Source organism: Heliangelus exortis, chromosome 2 (assembly GCF_036169615.1).
Source record: "Heliangelus exortis chromosome 2, bHelExo1.hap1, whole genome shotgun sequence".
NCBI lineage: Eukaryota > Metazoa > Chordata > Aves > Apodiformes > Trochilidae > Heliangelus > Heliangelus exortis.
In genome coordinates this window covers 95,348,756-95,370,083 of record NC_092423.1, presented here as the reverse complement: position 1 = coordinate 95,370,083, position 21,328 = coordinate 95,348,756, and the positions used below count along the sequence as shown (strand labels likewise).

Sequence of the window (21,328 nt, the reverse complement as noted above, 5' to 3'; positions counted from 1 at the left end):
TTCCCAGTAATAATGACAAAGGAATTGCTAGATTAATAAGAGATTAATCATGACCTCTGGATTATTTACAAGTCCTTGACTAAGACTTTTTTATTTCTGTCATTTCAGTCATCTCAGTTTGATTACTCAGGTCTCGGAGCTCTTTGTAAACCAGAGCAAGTACCATGTGTTGCCCTGATGTCTGTAAACACAGAATTATAGATAGCAACACTGCTAAAGTTTTAGCTTTTAGAATGATCATTCAATCTTATAAAATGCACAGTAAGGCTTTCTTATTTACAATCTTTTCAAGTCTTCCCCAATATTTTGTATCTGTTTTTATAATTTAGGCAGGATATGTTTTTCTGGAGGCTTAAAAGTTAACTACAATAGAATATGTACAAAGCAATTTTACTTTATACTGAAATAAGTGAAAAAAAAATGCATATACTGCTATAGTCCACTGGTGTGCACTGTAGACTTACAAATGCCACCACAGGCAGTGATTTCTACGATTTTAAAAATAATTTTCTGCCAGCTGAAGTACAGAATGAGCCCTTACATTGTCTCCTCTGTTTACGATTAATGAGGGAAATTTATTGCCCGGTTTGTGGCATAGAAGTCAAAAAAATATACTAATTTGTACTAAAAGCCTATTAGAACATCAGTGTGGAAAAAAGCATCCTCAGATGAAAAGGATCACAGGCTGAACTAACACTTTATATCTTAGGCAGAAGCATTTCTGTTCTTCTGATTTTTTCACAGTGATCTGTAAGCAACTCTTAAAACAAATGTTTTCTGTACTCTCTTTCTCATATGTAGATATTTCCACTATATATTATGTCAGTCTCTGTACTCTTACTTAGATGCAAGTCTTCTAATCTCATTGCAGACATTTAAATTCTGTATAAAGTAGAAGAGCCTTTTTGGAGGTTCAGGTTCTTACCAGTTTGTTCTTGTTAAAGATTATGCATTTTTCCACAAATTCCATAAATCTTATTTTCTGAAATTCCCTTAAGTGGAAGAGGGTGCAGAGCTGCTTACCCATAATTGTTATTTTCATTCACTTTGTCTATATACGAATTAGAAACAGTGATACTCTGCTAATCTTCTAGTCCATTTAGATACATGTAGTAGGACCACCTATTCTGTCCCACAAAAAAATGCCTTATTGTCCCCTGAATCCTGCAGAAAGCATACTAATTATCAGATATTAAAAAGTAGCCTTACCAGCTATGCTGGCTTTTATAAATTTTTCTATTTAATTCTCACCTAAAACACACAGAAATATTGCATATTATGTGTAGCTGTCATAGCAAAAAAACAGTGTCCCAAAATTAAATTTGCAACTATTTTGTATACAACAGGATAGCCAGTGGTCTGCTTGAGTGAGTAAAGGAGTCAAAGTTTGATACCAGACTCCTCAATGCTCAGTTTTAAAATGTCATTAGGTAATTTTCTGAGAACATCTGAATTATTTGAGAACTCAAATGTCTTCATTAGAGTAGAAATTCAGTGCTGTTAATCTTCCCGTGGTAAAATCTCATTGGTTTTAGTCTGGATCTAGTGTTTTTCAGATTAAAGGAAATAGAAGTATGATGTTACCACACATCTGACTTGTGGTTTGATAAAAGTACTTAAATTACAATAGTTTATAGGTAGTTTGAGAGTAAGGAAAGAATTCTGGAGCATTGTTTTAGCAATATTTCTTGTATCTAACAAGATTTCTTTACTATTCTTTCCATTGTTTTCACAAATCAGGTACAATTACATATTTAGTGTTCTCTCTGGAAGTTGGGTACTTTGATTGGAAAAATAACCTTAGGTCAATCTCTCTTGGTTTTTGAAAACAAAATGCTTCTTTTAAGACATGAAAATTTTTTGCTCTTCCATCTTAAATAATAATACAAGACTTTTTTTCTTCTTTTTATCTACAGGACTTTTTTCCTTTTATTTTTTTTTCCCTGTGGAAACTCACCCTGTCACCTTGCACACTCTTTTGATAATATTAATCAGAAATGTGTAAAGTGGTACTTGATTCATCCTCTATCTAACACCTTTGTACTTATGAAGAGTTCCCATTGTGGACTGACTCAGCAGGACTGGTATTAATCACTGCCTATGTTGAGTCATAAGTCTGTGCAGACCATAAGGGCTTGTGAAATCCATGGCTGTGTAGTAGTCTAGAGTTTCAGGTTTATTATATTATAAGTAGATTAAGTAATTCTTTGCAGGCCCTTGAAAGGAAAACATGGAGACCTGGAACCAAGTTTGCTGTTTTTAAAGGCTCTTGTCATGTTCTACAAAGAAAAAAAAAAGAAGGTAACTAAATATTTAGGGTTAGAAATAACATAGCTTCATGCCTGACATGTAGTATACAGTTATATTCACAGAGCTTTCAGGATAAGTAATTTTGCTTCTTAAATTATGTGTGTGGAATAAACAGTCAGGCTTAGTGTTTCACTGTAGCTGCTGAAATGGAATTTCATTTCTGACTCAGCTATAGCATATAGGAGAGAGATGTATTATTTCCAGAACAAAGAAGTAGTACTTTCATGCGAGGTAGAAAAGGAAGAGAACCAGCCACTTACTCTAGTCCCTGAATTAGTTACTAACAATAACTAATAGTGTTACTAATCACACAGCAATAGGTAACTACTTGAAGTGAAGTAGGCAGTTAAAGTCTGGTGTATAATTAAGTTTGTATGATGTTTATCTGTAAAAAACCCATTTTTAAAAAGAATTTGGTAAATTAAATTATCTTTTTTTTGAGAGTTAGGACTAAGAATTTAATCAGTCATCATTTTCCATGGACTAGAAACTTATTTTTGCATCCAATATGATCTGTATACCTATTTCTACTGACAGACATACAAACTGACAAATCCGTTCTTTATCTTGATGTTGGAAAAGATTTGCTTTAGCCAGTCTCAACTCTCTGAGGGGTCTTCTCCATGTTCCTTATTTTGGGAAGAACTTTGCTGTGTTAGATATGAGAAGGAACACAAAGCCACTCACACCACCAGCCCTCTGCCCCTGATAACAATCCTGGTAACTTAACTCTTTAACTGGGCAGCTTCACCATGCCATTGCAATATACTTAGATAAAAAGGAAAATAAACAGAGCCTACTAATGACACTACTTCAAGTGTCATTGAAATAAAGCAAAGATACTTAGCAGAGGCCTCTTATACCTTTTATTGAAATATAAACCAAACATTAGTATTGAAACTTTAAGCACTCTGGGGAACTAGTGAGCGGGGTTTTGTTGTTTGGTTTTGGTTTTGTTTTTTTGTTAAGCTAAAATGTCACTGAGTCCAATCAAGGGATGAGAGCTCATGCTTTGCTTCAGATCTTTTTGGTTAAGAATGCTCCAAATCAGCTGCCCTTTGAGATTTCAAATTAAATTAGGAGAAATAATTGCTATGATCCCTATGGCTGAAACAATCTTTGCCATCTACTTAGGTTTTTTAACACCGTTTGTTTAATCTATTACCACTGTCACCCCTGCTGCGTTCTGTCATTATCCAATCAACTGCAAGAAAATCGTGCTACTGTTTGCAAAGCTCACACACAGAACCCTTTTGATATGAATGCTGATGGCTCCAGTTACCACTTGCTTGAAATGAAACATAAAGGTGTGATTTTTTTTATTTAAAGAAATTAATTTCAGATCCATTTCCCTTTAGCTGATCCATTTCCATTAGCTGATTTTTAGTTACTGTGAATTGTTGTTTATTTAATCTGGGATTGAAAATTCAACCTCTCCATGCATAGCAGAAAAAGCAGATATGCACTTGTTAGTACACTGAAGTTCTGACTCTCCAGATGAGTGATGGCTTGTCAGATTTTGAGAGTTTTGGTTGACATGTGTCCCTTATAAATTTCAAGCAAAATGGTCCAATGGATTAACAGAAATGTCAACTCTTCTCTTGACTGAGATTAAAGAACACTTTAAATTCACATGAACCCCTGTATGCTTTTCATTTATATTGATCCTGATCTATAATTATAATGTTCCATTTTAGACAGAAAAGGAAATGTACTTTAAGAGTTGTCATATTAATCCCATTGCAAATATCACTTGCAGTTGGGAAGATAGCACGCTATACATGCTATTATTATCTAAGGCCCTGCTTATCTGGGCACAAATATTTTGCTAAATATAACAAAAAAACCCTGATAATTTGAAGCATGTTCTTTTTTCTTTTTTTTTTTTTTTTTTTTTTTTTCAGTATCTGTTTTTGGGAAGCACTTCCATCTGAGGGGGTTTTATCCTTATATAAAAAAAAATCTTCCAGTCAAAGGCTTAATGGACTCCCAGTATTAAATATATGGGTATATATTACTGAATTCTCTTGGAAGCAAGGCTTTAGCTTTGATTTCTGAAGTCAGGCATTATTCTGATACTCTCTTCATATTTGTACAAGAATGATTCTACGATAAAAAGGAATGAAAAGTGTTTGATTCTTGAAAAATTTCAAGAAACTGGGAAACATTTAGAAGTGGATAGTATGAAGGAAAAAAAAGCTGTAATGGATCCCAATTAGAAAGTCAATACTGGATAGCCTAAAAGACCATAGCAAAATGTGAACTGCTTAAGCAACATAGTAAATTCCCAGAGTCAAATTACTGAAGTAAGCTAGTGGAGCATCTTTTTGGTGCACCCAAGTAAGTACAATACTGCCTTTCAGGGCATTGTCAGTACATTTTATATCATAAAATAAAGCAGAACCACAGAAGTAGGAGGGCAGTACAGATGCCCATTAGTAACTCAGTTGATCAGGACTTGTGGACATGTTTGATACATTGCCTGGACATAAAAATGAACAAAGCATTTATGTATTTGATGACTTTACACCATGAGTGTTTCCCAGTTCCCAGTTTCCAAGACAGCCTGTTAATGGTTTGCCATTTCACTTATATCTCAATAGAATTGGTTCTTGGGTTTGGTTGTGTTTTTATTTTTTTTTTTTTTTTAGATGTAAGACAGCTTCATTTTTCAACTTTCTTGTCTGGAAAAATACTTTAATGTTATGTAGCTATTAGAATGTGTGTCATCATCCCTTTTCCCCTAGATGCATTCACTAAAATAAAGGACCAGAAATGTGTGACTTTTCTACATCGTGTGAATGTGGATGTTAATTTCCTTATTTCCAGAATATATACCTTTTTACAGATTGCTTTTTTTTAGGAAAAAAATATATTATTGTTGCCATAGTAATATCCCATATCTTCTCCTCCTTTCCTCCATTTAGAAAATGGTTACTCATTTGAAAAACGGTTACCATCGAGTTTGGGGCACTGGCAAGTATTGTTATAGATATTTTTTTACCCTGAATGTAGTGCAACTGCAGAATTCTTTTTCCTGTGGGCATAACCAGGCAGAATATGTATTTTAGTTTCATTTGATGGACTTATATTTCAAAAGGAATCCAACCACTTCATTTTTAAATCCTAACTCTAAGCATCAACTAAATCATAGTTACCTGACAGATATATTGTTCTTCTCCAACAACAGATAAATCTATCTTGAAGGCCACTGGAGATAGAGAATTTTTAATTTTTAAATTGAGATAGTAGGGTTCTAACAGGGGTCAAGTAATTAATAACATAAATATGAAAACAGACATTATGTGGGAGAAGAGGACAGCTAAAATAGCACAAGATATACCAGAAAAAAAATCATACTCTTATATGGTTTTTACATATTCATACATTCATCTTTTTTTTGGAAAACCTGCAAGAATGTCTACCTGACAGAATTGTCCTTACATCTTCTGGCTCTCAGAGATTTTATTTATGTTTTTTTATATCTTTATTCTAATAGTCCCTTCTGTTATAAGATGTTGCTAGATGTTTTTTTCCAGTAGCTTGTAATTCAAATACAAAAATGTGAAATAATTAAGCAATACTGTACAACTTGGTAGACATTGAAAGTTTATATGTTCCTCTAGTCTCAGTCTTTTTATGAATTATGATGACAGTGGAGAAGGCTAACATACAGCAAGAAGCTTCCTGTATTTGTTTATTTTTCCCACCTAAAAAAATCTAACGCTTTTGTTTAAAATAAAACAAAAAATAAAAACTTCATAATTTTACAGTAAATGTTAGTGCACGGTGCATTGGTATTCTCTTTACTGATAGATAAAAGTAGTTACTCTGAAGTTTTTCATTTTCTGTGAATAGTTGAAAGTACATCAGGCTTTACAGACCATTTTCTCTGATAATCATTGATAGGATTTTTTTTCCTTGAATGCATACTAGATTTTCCTGAATAGCAAGTTGTTGATATTAAGCAATTCTTCATGTGAATTCACTCTTCTGAGGGGAGAGGTCTACCAGATACAGTAGGTTCCCTCCAGATGCTACATTTGGGACATGAATGTAAATGTTGCATACAATGTATGAAAGAGCAGCACTATCATTTATTGATTAGCATGTCAGTGACTGTTAAAGCTCTGTTAAGGATTACTTAAAGTGGACATCATTCCTAGTTTTTCAGTGAGGATATTAATGCTCATTTGTTTTAAAGTAATACCTAGTCCATATCAACCTGAATTTAAACTAAAAAAACGTAGTGTTGAAATCAAGTTACAAAGATCTGCCAGATCAAGGGTAATATTCGTCACCTCCCTGAATTTTCTTTTTCTTGAACCCATTTATGCCTCTCTGCATATATTATTCATGATTGTTGAAAAGTTTCAGCCTTTGAGGTTTGAGGTTTCAGCCTTTGGGTTTTTATGTGTCTATGGAGAATTTATATATTCCTTCAAAAATCACTTGTGGTAAATTAGTCATACACATGAAATATTTTTTTTCTGTTTGCAGATGGGGTAGAGGAAAATAAATGCCAGTAAACTAGCAGCTTTTCTTTTAATGTGAACATAATGTAATGATATCAGTTTGCAACAGACAAGCATTTGAGGATAACCAGATGGAAGAAAAATTTGATTACTAAAGATGCTGGAGCTCAGATATATGCATTGTTATGAATATAAGCATTCATTAAAAAGTTCAATTTGTTGTAAGGTTTGATGTTTCAAGATATTGCCATGCACAATAACATTTATCATGTTTTCACTATATTTGCTGATGGACTAAATGGTGACAGTCTTGCTCATAATAATAAGAAAAAGCAGACTAAATTTATTTTTCCTATATTGCATATTGAAGTATTTGTCAAATTAAAAGATAGCCAACATTTGTCTTTCTTTCCTGTGGAAGGAGTACTATGGATTCTGGTAATCTTCAAATACCTCTTTGAGATGAAAAAGGGAAAAAATCTAGGAACAGTCACATACACTGTAAATAATAATTGCAAAACTGCCTGGTGTCACACATGGTGAGTAATAATTTTGCTTGCCAGCAAGCATCACACCTCTTCACAGCAGTGGTGGGCTTGGGAGAAGGCAAGTTGATGGGTTTCCTTGCAGTCCTAGAAGCTTTTGCAGTTGTTACCAAGTTCTTACAGAGTTCTAGCTGGAGAAATCTCAAAACAAGTAAATAATAAATTAAAAAAAACCAAAAAACAAAAGATAAAAAAACCCTACAAAACCAACAAAAAACAACACACCCTTCACAACAAAATAATTTATACATTGCAAGTAATGAAGTATTGAAAGTATTGAAAGTCTTGAAAGTATTTCCTATCCACCTGGACATGGGAATCTTGCTTACAGTGAGTCTGTCTTCCTCTTACACCTTTCCCAAGGGAAGGTATGCAGTGGGGATGTGACCTCTGTCATCTTCCAAGTTCTGTAGACACTTTTGACCCCAAACCAAAAGGTATTTCCAAGAATCAGATTGAGCTAACTAGCTGATGTCTTTTAATAATTACATATAATAATTCTTTGAAGATCCGTCTGCCTGTATCAGATTTTTCCTGATCTTCCAGTACAAACATTTCTATTCCCGGGTGTCTTCAGAGACTTTAAGAGCTTGATACCATTCATTTTGGACCACTGATTAAAGAGCTTCAGACTGAGTATTATAACTATATTACATATTGTAATGTTTCACATTACACTCTTAATGAGGAAATGTGATGCTTCTGCTTGATGGTAGACTCTTCAGGCAGAGCTGCTTTTTAATTTACTTGATCCAACCTACCTAGGTGCCATATTCAAGGAAACTGCACTTTTGCTGTTCAGCTTCAACAAATTCAGTACTTTAGAAGCTGATAATACCTTATAAATAAGCAAAACTACCTTTGTGAAATGGTAGGTTACCTGTCCTTGCATTTCTTGTCAATGTGCAGTAATTTGGAAGATGATTGGCAATATTGCACAGCTGTTGAGTTCTTGGCCCTGAATTAAAAAAATAACTTTTTGAGAGGTACTATACGTCTCAAGGAAAGGAACAGAAACAAAGAGGTTCAGAAACAAAGAGGCTTCTTGGGCTGAGTTTTGTAAGTAACTCCAGAAACAAGATCTGTAACAGTCACTGATTTCTTTTCTAGCCTTTACAGTTATATCAATATGTATTCCTTTTTAAAGATTGTGACATAATCCTTAATTGATAATCAACCTGTGGGTCACTTAACTTTAAATTTAATCTGTCTCTTACCTTAAGTTTGTAGAATAATTTAAAATATAGATGAGTGAAAATTGCCTTCATGCACAGCATAGTGAGGATATCAAGAATCTTGAAAATATGTGTTCATTCATCCTGCTTTAAAACCCAAAAGAGCCCTGTGCAGCCATTTAAATCTCACAAAAGCATAATGATTTTCAATTTTCAGGTTTGATTTTTGCAAGCTGAAACAGATGTTTTACAGGTATTTGAAAATGGTTGCTAGAGGCTTCTTTTTATTAATTTAAACAAGAATTTTCACCTTTCTGGATCACAAGTCTGTAGGCATTATCCAGCTTGCCTGTAGATTATTTTTATGAAGGAAACATTAAAAGTTAATATTTTGGTTGTGGTTCAGATTGTAAGTAAATAAATGAAACCCTTGTGTTTTCAGTGAATTCTGCTGTGGAAAAGGCCTTGCAGTACTGTGATGTATCTTGCATGGACAACTTTAATTTGTGATTTTTGAAGAATCTTTCTCAGAAAATGCTAAAAGGTGCTATTTTTTGTAAAAGAAAGAAATCTTTGCAGAGAGGATTTGTAGTCGAATTGGCATTTTTAATTTCTGATATTTTCATTCAGAACAAATCAAAACTATAGCTTTTTGTCCCAATACCTGCTTTCAATGATTCCTTCAGAAGACTGAAGATCATAACTCTGTAAGCACACTTTCCTAACTTTTCCCAAGTTTTATAGGAAGCTTACAAAACTTTGCTCTAAAACAAAACTAAAATTGCTGCATCATTAAACTATTCCTCCTGATGGGTGTGAGGAAAATCTTCTGGTTTCCACCTGAAATCATATCGAATGTTACATCTCCTCTACGTCAACCTTTATTTTTTGCTTTCAGTACTTCAAGTAAAAGTGGAGGGTTGGCTTAACAATTATTCCTCCTTCCTCCTCCATCTTCTCTTGACTGAAGGGAAGAAGAAAAATCTTGTTTCAATAACATTTTTTGAGCCTCTGTTATTTTACCTTAAACTGAACTATACCATTAAGGTTTTCTTGCTAATGAACTGGACCTGGAGGAGTTCCTGTTTTTCTCAGGGCCTCTGTCTTTTATATTAGACATAAAAAGGGATAAGCTAGCTCTAAGATATAATTATCCAGTTTCAAAAGGTGAGTACAATGTTCTTCATTTCCACCATTCACCTTAGTAATTATCCACTTCACTGACAGTACCTTGACCTCTCTCTATGCTTCTGCCATTGTTCTGATCTTCTATTGCAAAGTAAAACTCAGTGCAAGTTTGTGGAGATTATCAGAATCTATAGTTCCACCCAAGAGCATTTGAAATACTTATTTTACACTCATGTATTAAAGCATATATTTTATGTGGGAAAGAAACACAATGTTTTCAGTGTAAATGTGAGATAGGTATCACTGCTATTCAGCCAATTTTCATTTTTTAATTAATATTTCAGTAATAAATTTCAAAATGAAAACCAAATATTACTGTTCCTGTGAAACTTGTTTACATGAAGAGGGAGATGGGAGACTTTAAGGAAGCAATAGATTAATTTAAAGGCCTTTTTTTTTTTTCCCATGTAGTGAAGAGGGGGGGAAAAACATAAAAAATACCAAGTTCCCTTTAAAGACACATCACAATATGTCTAGGTGTATACACATAGACAAACATGTATGTACTTTTTATACACATATATATCCACAGAAATTTCATTAGGTTGCTTCAAAGCAGGTAATGCTTTTGAATGTTTACCTTGTGTTACATTTTTTAATAGCATCTGACTCAACTTCCTCACTGAGAATGCTTTCCCCATCTTGCTGCATTAGGTCTTATAAAACTTGTTTTCTCTGGCTGAGTTGTGGACAGAAAAAGAGGTCTGCACAAGTTACTAGCACAGTGGGTGAGGTGATATTCAGCCTTTTGAAAGTGTGTAGAATGGAGTAAGCCAAAAGATCCCCCAGGTGTATTCAAGTTCAGTGAGTAGAAATAGGTCCTTCATGGTGCAGTTCTACTTGTACAAGTATGAAAGAGTCTACAGACCCCAGTAGCATATGCAACTACTCTTTTTTTGTTTTGTTTTGTTTTTAACTTTTGGAGGGTCTTTGTTTGTTTTTATGTGTGAAAGTTATTTTCTCTACAGGCAGGGAGCTCAAAACTGAAAAATATGGCTGGTGAGTTTGTCAACTGAAAACCAAACAACATTCCACATTTGTTTCTAGAGGGGAACAGATTCTCAAAGCTTCTTTTGTTTTGTTTTGTTTTGTTTTTTAATGAGAGAAATATATTATCAAAGATCTGAATAAACATCTAGCATTGTCTTTAGTCCTTGCATTTAAATTTGTCCAGAAGCTGAAGCACCAAGTTATAAAAATACCTCCTTTTAACATGTCAAAGAGGTCTGAATAGTCATTGGTGAGTTCTGAAAGGCCATAACCCTGCAAGATTTTGTGCAAAAAATTACAATAAAGAGATAATGAAATATTTGGTTTTGCTTGGGTTTCCTAACCCAATTCTAGATCTGATTTTTGCTTTGCTCTAGTCTTCCTACTCATTTTGTAAGAATCACAAGTCTGATACAGAAGCATCTATCTGTTTCCTGTGAATATGCCTTCAACTCTTTCTTAATAATACAGCTCATAGTATCATAGAATTATTTAGGTTGAGGAAGACCCCTAAGATGAGTCCAGCCTAACACTCCCAAGTCTGACACTTAACTGAAGCACCACATCTACATATCCTTTAAATAACTCCAGGGATGGCAAATCAATGACTTTCCTGAGCAGTCTATTCCAATTCTTGGTAAACCCTGGTACATTTTTTCCCAATATGCAAGCTAAACTTCCTCTGGCACAAGTTGACGCAGTTTCCCTTTATAGAGAGTGATAAGATCTCCTCTCAGCCTCTTTTTCTCCAGACTAAATAACTCTAGTTCTGTCAGATGCTGCTCATAAGGTTTGTTTTCCAGACCCTTCATCAGCTTCAGTGTCCTCTGGAGTGCTGCCAGCTGAACTCCAGGAGCTGCAAGGGCTCTGACAAGGGTTTTCAGGTATGGGTGGGATTAGAAATGCATTGCATGCGTTGCACAGGTCTACTCAAGAGAAGGCTGATCTTGTCATCTGGGAGTGACAAAATAAGACATGATGAAGCTGGTGTTCTGCCTTGAATTCTGCACATTTTTGTGCATTCATTACCAAAGAGAAAAAAGATATTGAATGCTTCCTATGAGAAGGTTACAATAAAAGTGTTATTTGGAATACGCATAAGGCATAGTTTCAGAGAACTTCTCTAATGAACAACAATCCAACCTGATTAATAGCACTCTGAAAATTAGTATTTTGGAAAATATGAGCTCTAGTACTTCACTGGAAAATGATTTATAGTAAAACCAACTATACTAAAATTGTCTACTAATGATTTTGTACTTTAGAATTTTTTTCTGATTTTATTATGGAGTTCTTTATGTAGATGTTTTACTAAATATTCAAAGTATTAGAGCTGGCAGACAGCTTGAGTACAATTTAAATGTGAATTTTACAGACACAGAGATAAGTTAGTTTATATTTGACATCAGACTTTGGTTTGGTAGGCATCTTCCACTTAATTACCTGACTGAAATTCAACCTTGGATGGCTTTGTGATTTTTCTCTACCTGAAGTCTGCCAGCACTTTATTGGTATTGATTATTGTCATCACTGTGAAAAAGCTTAACATTTGAATCAATCGTTTCTTTTGGCAGATACTTTGTAAGAACATAGGGCTTTCTTGTGTTCCAAATCTTTCATGGGTACTACTAAGACATTATGTCTGCATATTTATTTAGAAAAATACAGTTTTTGTGATTGCAGTCCAGTAGATGTTATTTGAACAAGTGTAAATCTGCACAATTTGAGGAGGGAAGAAGTATTTGATCCCTTATTTTCCAGTTATTGAAGAGAAATTCAGCAGATAGAGTTTAAAGACCTCATCAATAACCTGCGAGCATCTAACACTGTCTTGTGCATGGGAATTAGTATCTTGTACTCTATCACCAGTGAGTAGACCATGCCAAAACCACAGAAACCCAAAAACAAGGTACAAAATTATCCTTCCTTTTACTCTGTACAGTAGTACAGGTGTTTATCAGATTCTGAGAAAGCCTCAGAAGTGTCTTAGTCCATTCAGTTCTTAACTCTTTGAAAAATTACTTTGCTACGTTAAGTAGCTTGTACTCATCCTCTGTATTTAGAACCATGGAGTATTTCAAGGTAAAAGAGACATACAAGAATCAAAAAGTCCAACTTGTTACTCCTCAAAAGACTACCTAAAGCTAAACCATATGACTAAGAGTGCTGTCCAGCTGCCCCTTGGCTCATTTCCCTGAGGAGCCTGTTCCAGTGACTGACTTTTCTGACACTGTTCTTTCAGTGAAGAACTTTTCCCTAATTTCAGATCTGAACTTCCCCTGATGCAGCTTCATGCCATTTCCCCATGTATTGTAGATGCTCATCAGAGAGGCTACAGTACCTATGCCTTGAAGAGCTGTAGCCTGCAATGAAGTCACCCCTCAGCCTCCTCATCTCCAAGCTCAACAACCAAGTGATCTCAGCTGCTTGTCAGAAGTCTTGCCCTCAAGATCTTTCACCATCTTGCTCACTCTTTTCTGAACAAACTTGAAGAGTTTGATACCTTTTTACTAAGGGGCACAAAAATGCACATAGTACTCATGGGATAACACCAGTGCAGGATAGAGTGAAATAATCACTTCTCTTGACCATTTAGCTATGCTGTGCAGGATGCACCCCAGGATACTCGTAGCCCTTTTGGCTGCCAGGGTACATGTTCAAGTTACAGCAACCCAGATCCCCAGACCTCTTTCCATGAGGTTCCTTTTCAGCTTCTTGTCCCCTAGTTTCTATGTATAACCAGGATGACTCCATCCTGGGTGAAGAATATGGAACTTAATCTTCTTGAATGTCATAGAGTGGTTGCCATGTGTGCCTTAGACATGGGGTCTGGAAATGGCTCTAATTAATTTCTAATGAAGTGTTTCCTTTCAGTGTCTTAGTCCTTTTGTCTTTGGTTACCTATTTATTTGATGGACTATACTTCAGAATTTAGATGCAACATTAGTCCCTAAAGTGCCCATACCTAAATAACGTAGACCTTTGGGTATTACAGATCTCATGACGGAGAGCTCGCCAAGTTGTTCTCCATTATTTATCAATAATCCTGGCTCACTGGGGAGGTCCCAGATGATTAGAAGTTGGCAAATGTCACAGCAATCCACAAAAAGGGCCTGAAGGAGGACCCAGGAAACTCCAGGCCTGTCAGTCTGACCTGGCATGGTTATGTAGCAGATCATCCTGGGGGCAATCATACAGCACCTACAGGGTGGACAGGGGGTCAGACCCAGCCAGCACGGGGTTAGGAAGGGCAGGTCCTGTCTGACCAACCTGATCTCCTTTTATGATCAGGTGACCCGCCTGGTGGATAAGCGAAGGCTGTGGATGGAGTCTGCCTGGACTTCAGCAAGGTCTTTGACATTGTCTTCCACAGCATTCTCCTGGAAAAGCTGTCAGCCCACAGCTTGGACAGGGGCACTCTGTGCTGGGTTAGGAACTGCTGGAGCCCCCCAGAGAGTAGTGCTGATCCAATTGGCGGCCGCTCACCAGTGGTGTCCCCAGGGATCAGTGCTGGGCCCGGTTCTGTTTAATATCTTTATAGATGATTTAGATGATGGGATTGAGTCCATCATCAGCAAGTTTGCAGATGACACTAAGCTGGGGGGAAGTGTGGATCAGCTGGAAGGCAGGAGGGCTCTGGAGAGGGACCTGGACAGACTGGAGAGTTGGGCTGATTCCAATGGGATGAGGTTCAACAAGGCCAAGTGCCGGGCCCTGCACTTTGGCCACAACAACCCCATGGGGAGCTCCAGGCTGGGCACAGAGTGGTTGGAGAGCAGCCAGGCAGAAAGGGACCTGGGAGTCTGGATTGACAGGAAGCTGAACATGAACCAGCAGTGTGCCCAGGTAGCCAAGAAGGCCAATGGCATCCTGGCCTGGATCAGGAACAGCGTGGCCAGCAGGTCCAGGGAAGGGATTCTGCACCTGTACTCAGCGCTGGTGAGGGCACACCTCGAGTCCTGTGTCCAGTTCTGGGCCCCTCAGTTCAGGAAGGATATTGAGGTCCTGGAGCAGGTCCAAAGGAGGGCAACCAGGCTGGTGAAGGGACTCGAGCACAAATCCTGTGAGGATTTGTGAGCCGGTGAGGCTGAGGGAGCTGGGGGTGTTCAGCCTGGAGAAGAGGAGGCTCAGGGGAGCCTCCTCATCACTCTCTACAACTCCCTGAAAGGAGGGTGTAGCCAGGAGAGGGTCGGTCTCTTCTCCTAGGCAGCCATCAGTAAGACAAGAGCACATGGACTTAAGCTCTGCAAGGGGAGGTTTAGGTTGGATATTAGGAAAAGATTCTTTACTGAGAGGATGATCAGGCATTGGAATGGGCTGCCCAGGGAGGTCCCTGATCCATTCTCCGTCCCTGGAGGTTTTTAAGAAGAGACTGAATGTGGCACTCAGTGCCATGGTCTGGGAACCACAGCAGTAGTGGATCAAGGGTTGGACTTCATGATTTCAGAGGTCCTTTCCAACCTGGCTGATTCTGACTCCGTGATTTTCAAATAGATAGGCTTATGGCTATCTGATTTATACGTAGAAATTACAGTCTTTTATCTCTCTTCATCATGGGAAGATGAAGCTTGTAAAGTTTTCTTTTCCCTAGTTTATTCAGTCTTTTGGGGAATCCTTTAGATTATTTTATGTAAAAAACCAGCTAGAGAAATATCTGGGGAAATATTACCATAAGTTAGTGAACAATCATTTTTCATCATTTATGATTTTTGTCTTTACTAGAGAAACTCAAAAAGCATTTCTGCTTTCCTCTGAAAAACTGAATTCCCCCCTTTAACTTTATAGAATTTACAATTGGTTTTATTTGCTCAGAAATAAGGTGGGAACAGACAGGTTTACTATTTGATTTAGCTAGATAATCATAGTATTACAATTCAGAGTGTGATTTATCTTCCTCTGATGTTGTAACACCTCATTCTCATAGCTCATTCAGTGGCTTTTCATTATTTGCCAGGAACTGATGTTTAAAAAAAAGTAAACGAATATCTGAAGGAGTGCACCTCTCTGGCTCTTTCTAAAAACCTTTTGACAAAGACATTCCCTTTCTTCAAAGAAGAAGTTCCTTGTACTCCTTGTCTCTACTTTTATCAAATAGTTGATTTTACTTCTCACAGAGCTGAAAATTGTAAAGTTCTTAAAATTTCAACTTTTATATATTAGGCTTTATCCTTCTTTTTTTTTTTTTTTTTTTTTTTCAGTTGAAAGAAATTGAATATTTCGTTTTCACAGTTTTTAATTTTAATCTCTTTTAATCTTCTCATAAGGACCAGTTAATAATAACTTTTTAATCATAGGTACTTGCCAAAAACAATCTTCTGATCAATACCTGTTAGTATCTGGTTTGTGCTATAAAAAAATAAATTTACTGGTTTTTCTTTTGAAATTTGGGGCACATTTCATACATTCTTGACTAAACTGCTGCCCAGTTGTCTCTGAAGAATAAATATATCGTTAGATAATTACTGTATATAACTCAGTAACATGGCTTTTTGGTGATATAGTTAATTTGTCCTATATGTGAGTATGATAAGCAAATTGTGACCTTAAGAAACATACTGTTAAAACTTGGAAATCCTTCCTCTGGTTATTAGGATAGTAGTTTCTAGTACTGAAGACATACTTTAAACCTTCTACAACTTAAATGAATATTCATTATAGTCCTTCAAAAATGTAAACAGACTGTGAATAACAATGTGCTGGGTTATTTTTTTTAAGCAATTGTTCCATAATTAGTAAGGAAAGAAATAAGACTGGGTTGCCAGTCTATATCAAAACATTATCTATGCTTTACTTCTGTACAGTTACAATTAATGTACCTCCTGTTTTTTTTTTCATTCCAAATTCAAGAATTTAACTATATGAAACATGGAAAATATCTATCTTGGCTGATTTCTAAGATGCATACTCTACTCTATGGTGAGGCTATTATCTTCTTAAGAGCAGGGATTTCTAGTCCTATTATTTCACTTTCTTTTTCTCTATTTTTGGTTGGTTTTCCCCCTCTCCCAACCTTTCCCAGTTGGAAGGACTGCAGATTGAGAATAGCTCTGAATTGGAGAAGCCAGAGAGACTTGTGGCTGAACAGCAGCGTTTGGAAGAAGAGAACAGAAGATTGAAGCTGCAGGTAAAAGAAATTCAGAGACTTCTGGAGATGAAAAGTAAAACTAAATCAAGTAGCAATCATCAAGATACACAAAGTAAGCTGCTGGTTATAAATAAGGTATGTGCATTGCTTAGTTTGATTACTTAGGGAGCATTCCTGAAAAAGAAATTAACATCTCATAATGTCAAAATGTGTCACTAAAACAAGGGTTATGCAAGACAGAACAGCCCAGTGAACCTGGGACCTGTACTATTTCTGTAAGAAAAGGCATGGAAGGAAATATCTTTTAATTTTTAAAAGGAACAGAGGGAAATGACAAATCAGACTAGAGAGCAAAAGTGAAGACTGAGACAAACAGGAGAAATTAAGCAAGCTTTGGTACCTACAAAGTCCTGATGAAGGTCAAACCAAAAAAAAAATCAAACAACTGTGAGACAAATAACTTGTCTGTCTTACTGAAGATCAAATCTCTTCTTAGGGAAGTGAGAACTGAAGGAACAGCTTTATTTCTTCTTTTTTATTCCTCTAAAGATTTATTAACTTTTAAACCTTATTGTACTGTAAAAATTATATGATACATTATTCAGAGACTCTTAGCTGTGAGTATTTATTTTATGGTTTTCTGTGCCAATAAGTAAATAGTAATCCAGAAGGTTCCCACTTTCATTGAAAAAGCTGTATGCTGTATGAAAAAGCTGAAAGCTGTATGAGAAAGCAAAAAAATCCCAAACTAACCATTCAGTAAATGAACATACTTGATTTTATATGTATGGCAGTGTGGAATAGTAACATTCTTATTTGCCTAAATAAAAAAAACAACGTAATGTCATTTTTGTGCATTTACCATTGAATAATGGCTGAGTAACTAGGGCCAGATTTGGGCTATGGTTACACTTGATAATTTTTCTTGGGACAGATAAAGAGAGAAAGGTTCTGTACTTTAGGTTTGTTTTTAAATTCAATGATATGATTTTTCTGTACTTCTGTCATGGCTCAGGAACAGCAAATTGCAATTAGCACATATAGCTTGCCTTTATAAAGTATCTTAAATAACAAACACCTGTTTTGCATTTTTCCTTATTATTATTTATTTTATCCTATACTATCATATCACATTATATCATTTCAACCATACTATAACATACCAACATTTTCATAATTTATGTTTAATGAAAGTGGTGTGAGTTGGGAGATGTGGCCAGAAATATGCTTATTTGCTAAAGGCATGTTTTAGTTATATGAGTGTGTCAGGGGGCATTGTAGGGCTGGCTTTTAAAAATGTTACTTAGACAGAATATTAGACATCTGTGCTCAGCTCTGCCTGTGAGTATCACGACTCTAACAGACACAATTTCACATATTTTTATCAAATCTGAAGGTGGAGACTGAATCCTGTAATCTCTGTTTCTTTATCATAAAAGTGAAGATCTCTGCATTTTTTTACATTTTCATAGCTAATGATTTTAGGATACACTTGTCTTCAAAACCATTGAGTACTATTTTAAGGTAGAAAAGAAAAAATTGTAGTTTAGTGTCAGCTGAAACAATGTAATCCATCACCTGGTGGATTGGTAACAGTTAGTGGATGGGTAACATCCAAACGACTAGGGTGGGAACTGACTTAATTGCAGCTGTTTCTCATTCACAAGAATTGAAAACCATGGAACCTCAGGAGATTTTCAGTGTAACATCCTGCTCAAAGCAAGGTTAGGTCTGAGGTAGCTCAATGCTTTGTCCAGGGGAGTCTCAAAAACCTTCAGGACTGCAGAACCTCTCTGTGATGGGTTGATGCCACCTGACAGGTAAGCTGCCACTCAGCCCTCATTCACTCTCCAATAGTGGGATTGGGTAGAGAATCAGAAGGCCAAAAGTGAAAAAAAAAAAAAAAAAGAATGTGGGCTTTAATAAAGACAGTTTAATAGGTGAAGGAAAGGGAAAGGGATATGGAGAGGGAAAAAGGGAAAGTAAAGTGTTGCAAAAGTAATCACACACCACCAGCAAAGCAACGCCCAGTCATCCTCCAAAGAGCACATACTTTGGAAAAACCACCGTTCCTCTATTGTCAGGGTGTAGGTGCAGAACTTTGTCACTGATGAATTTCACCAATCTCTTGTCAGCTCCTTCCTTCAGCTTGGTGACAAATGTCCTTGACTGGAGCAAAGCATCTAAAGGCAAGGACATTGCCACTGTCTGCCCCAGCCTCAGGGGCAGATAGCACATCCCTGATAGGAGTGTTTTCCATCCAGAGGTGGGAACTGAGGTAGCTGCTATGCCAGAAATGATTTCTACAACTTGTGCTGGGAACCATGCCCTGTAGCATATCACCACCAAGGCTCCATAGTTCTATAGTCTTCAGCAGAGTTTCCAGCCAGGAGTCCTTTCCAGGGCCTGCTGTAGTATCCTAAACATACTTCTAAACATACTATCTCCAGGGCACTGTCTCTCTGGCTGCAGACAGAGCAAACAGAATCACCATAAACGTTCTTCTGTGACAACAAAACCCCATTAACAATATGGGTTAAAGTAAAAGGTCAGTGTGCTTAGGAGAAAAAGGGAATGTGATAAACCCTTAATGCCTCAATGAATTCTGTATTCAGAGCAGAAAAAAAGTTAGCAAAACAGACACAGCCATCTAGGAAAAAAGGCTCTGCAAGTTCACCTCCAAATCAGTCAGGTCATTGGAGATGTGACAGACACACGTGGAGAAGACAGGGGTTTGTAATGGTTTTTTTGATAAGTGTATTTTTTAACCTTGAAGTTGCCAATAAATGAAAAACAAAAGGAAGGAGACAGTGACTTCTAGTATTCCAGCCTAACTGAAGTTGCAGCTTAGGTGGAGCTTGTTTATTCCTGTGTAGAGAAAGCAAAATTGTTGCTATTGAGCCTTTCTAACTTCTGAGTCTGTCCTTTCCCTAATTTGCTCTAATATCATCAATAACCTGAAAATAATGGTTTTGACTTCTATTCAGAAGCCTTTTTTTCTTTTTTTCTTTTTTTTTTTCCTTTTTTCCTGTGATGGTAACTTGAGTTCAAATAAAATAACATGCTATATGTAGGGTTAGAAGAATGCAGAAGGATGATTTTTGCAAAATATGGGTGATACTTAGATGTTTATGTTAGAAAAAGGGAGCATATGCAAGACTGAAACCACAGCTGTCTAAAGAACTTTGTGAGTCTTATTCTGAAAGATTAGGGTTTTGCTTAGCAATTAGACACAAGAGATAGGGGTTATGTGCTAAGGAATAAATTGCAGAGCAAAAAATAGTTGGCTAATACATTTTGCTCTCCAAAATCTGTATTTGTGAGATGATTCGGGAGATCCACTGTAGTTGTTCAGAACAACAGCCAGTGTTATTAACAGATGGATGGCTGATTTATACCTTTAAAGGCTACAAAAAACGATGGCAATATTTTTTCTTTACTAACAGTTTTCCTAAGATTAAAAATGGTATCAAAATACAGATGTGAAGTCCTTATGTCCTTGTCTAAATGATTTTATGTCAACACTTGGTTATCCTGCTCTTTAACATGTATACATCTACAGAATAGAGAATTTATGCAATTGCTTGATACTTAGAGCAGTAAATCATGCACACTGAAGTTCTAAAGATGATGGCTAATGTTAATTATGTTTTGCACAAAATGTGAGTCCTTGCTATTATTCTTAGCTGGCAGAATGTTGGTTTAAAATGTTTCCATATGCAGTATTTGAAAGGTTACCTTCTGTTGTACAAGATGAGCAGAACTGATGAAACAATTGAGATCAGATGTTGTTACTATACAGTTTTATTGATTGCACTTTTTGAAATGGAGAATACCATTTAAATTAATAGCTGTATTATTTGACAAATAGCATGGCAACAAATACTAAGTGGATGTAACTGGTTCATCTTGGAAGGGATAAAATGAAGAAAAAAATCCTTTTTGATAGTATAGATCAATACCCAAAATATGCTATTGATGGAAAGATATTTTCTATTTCAACTCTGAATATGACCTTGAAACAAACCTCTAAATTAATTTTGAGGAATGATTACTGTTATGTTCTATTGTATCTAATTATTATTGTAAATATCTGGTTATTAAATATTTGATTCACTGAATATATTTTGCAGTGGACTTGTACAGAATCTAAGCAAAAATGCTGAACTGTGGAGCATAGAATTTTTTTTATTTTTTTTCAAATTTCTAACTTTAACATGATAAGGTTATTAAGTTCTCAGGAAAAAAATCCATAGATTTTAAAGATGGAATGTTGGACAGCATAAACTTTTAAGATGAAACCATTCTAGCTTAGCATTACCTAGCAAGATGGTTTTTAAATCATCGATATTTTAGGTTTATTTTTCACAAGTAGGAGGCACTCATATTTTTATTCAAAGATTTAAAAAAAATTGCCTGCATTGGGTTTACATAGCAAGGTTTTGGTAACAGAGGGGCTGAAGGGGGGGCCTCTGTGAGAAGAGATGGGGAGACTATTTTTGAAATGAGTTCCATTATCTGACTCAATTCTTTCTGGTGTACCATGTCTCCACAAGACTT

The 21,328-nt window shown here is 36.1% G+C and overlaps 1 protein-coding gene across 1 annotated transcript in view; it reads left to right on the top strand.

Annotated features, from left to right (window-relative positions):
• Positions 1 to 21,328, top strand: part of CCDC102B (coiled-coil domain containing 102B) — a 136,591-nt gene that overhangs the window by 21,396 nt on the left and 93,867 nt on the right. Inside the window, exon 5 of the mRNA XM_071737071.1 lies at positions 16,703 to 16,903. Coding sequence (XP_071593172.1) covers positions 16,703 to 16,903 — 201 coding nt within the window. The remainder of the gene's footprint in view (positions 1 to 16,702; positions 16,904 to 21,328) is intronic.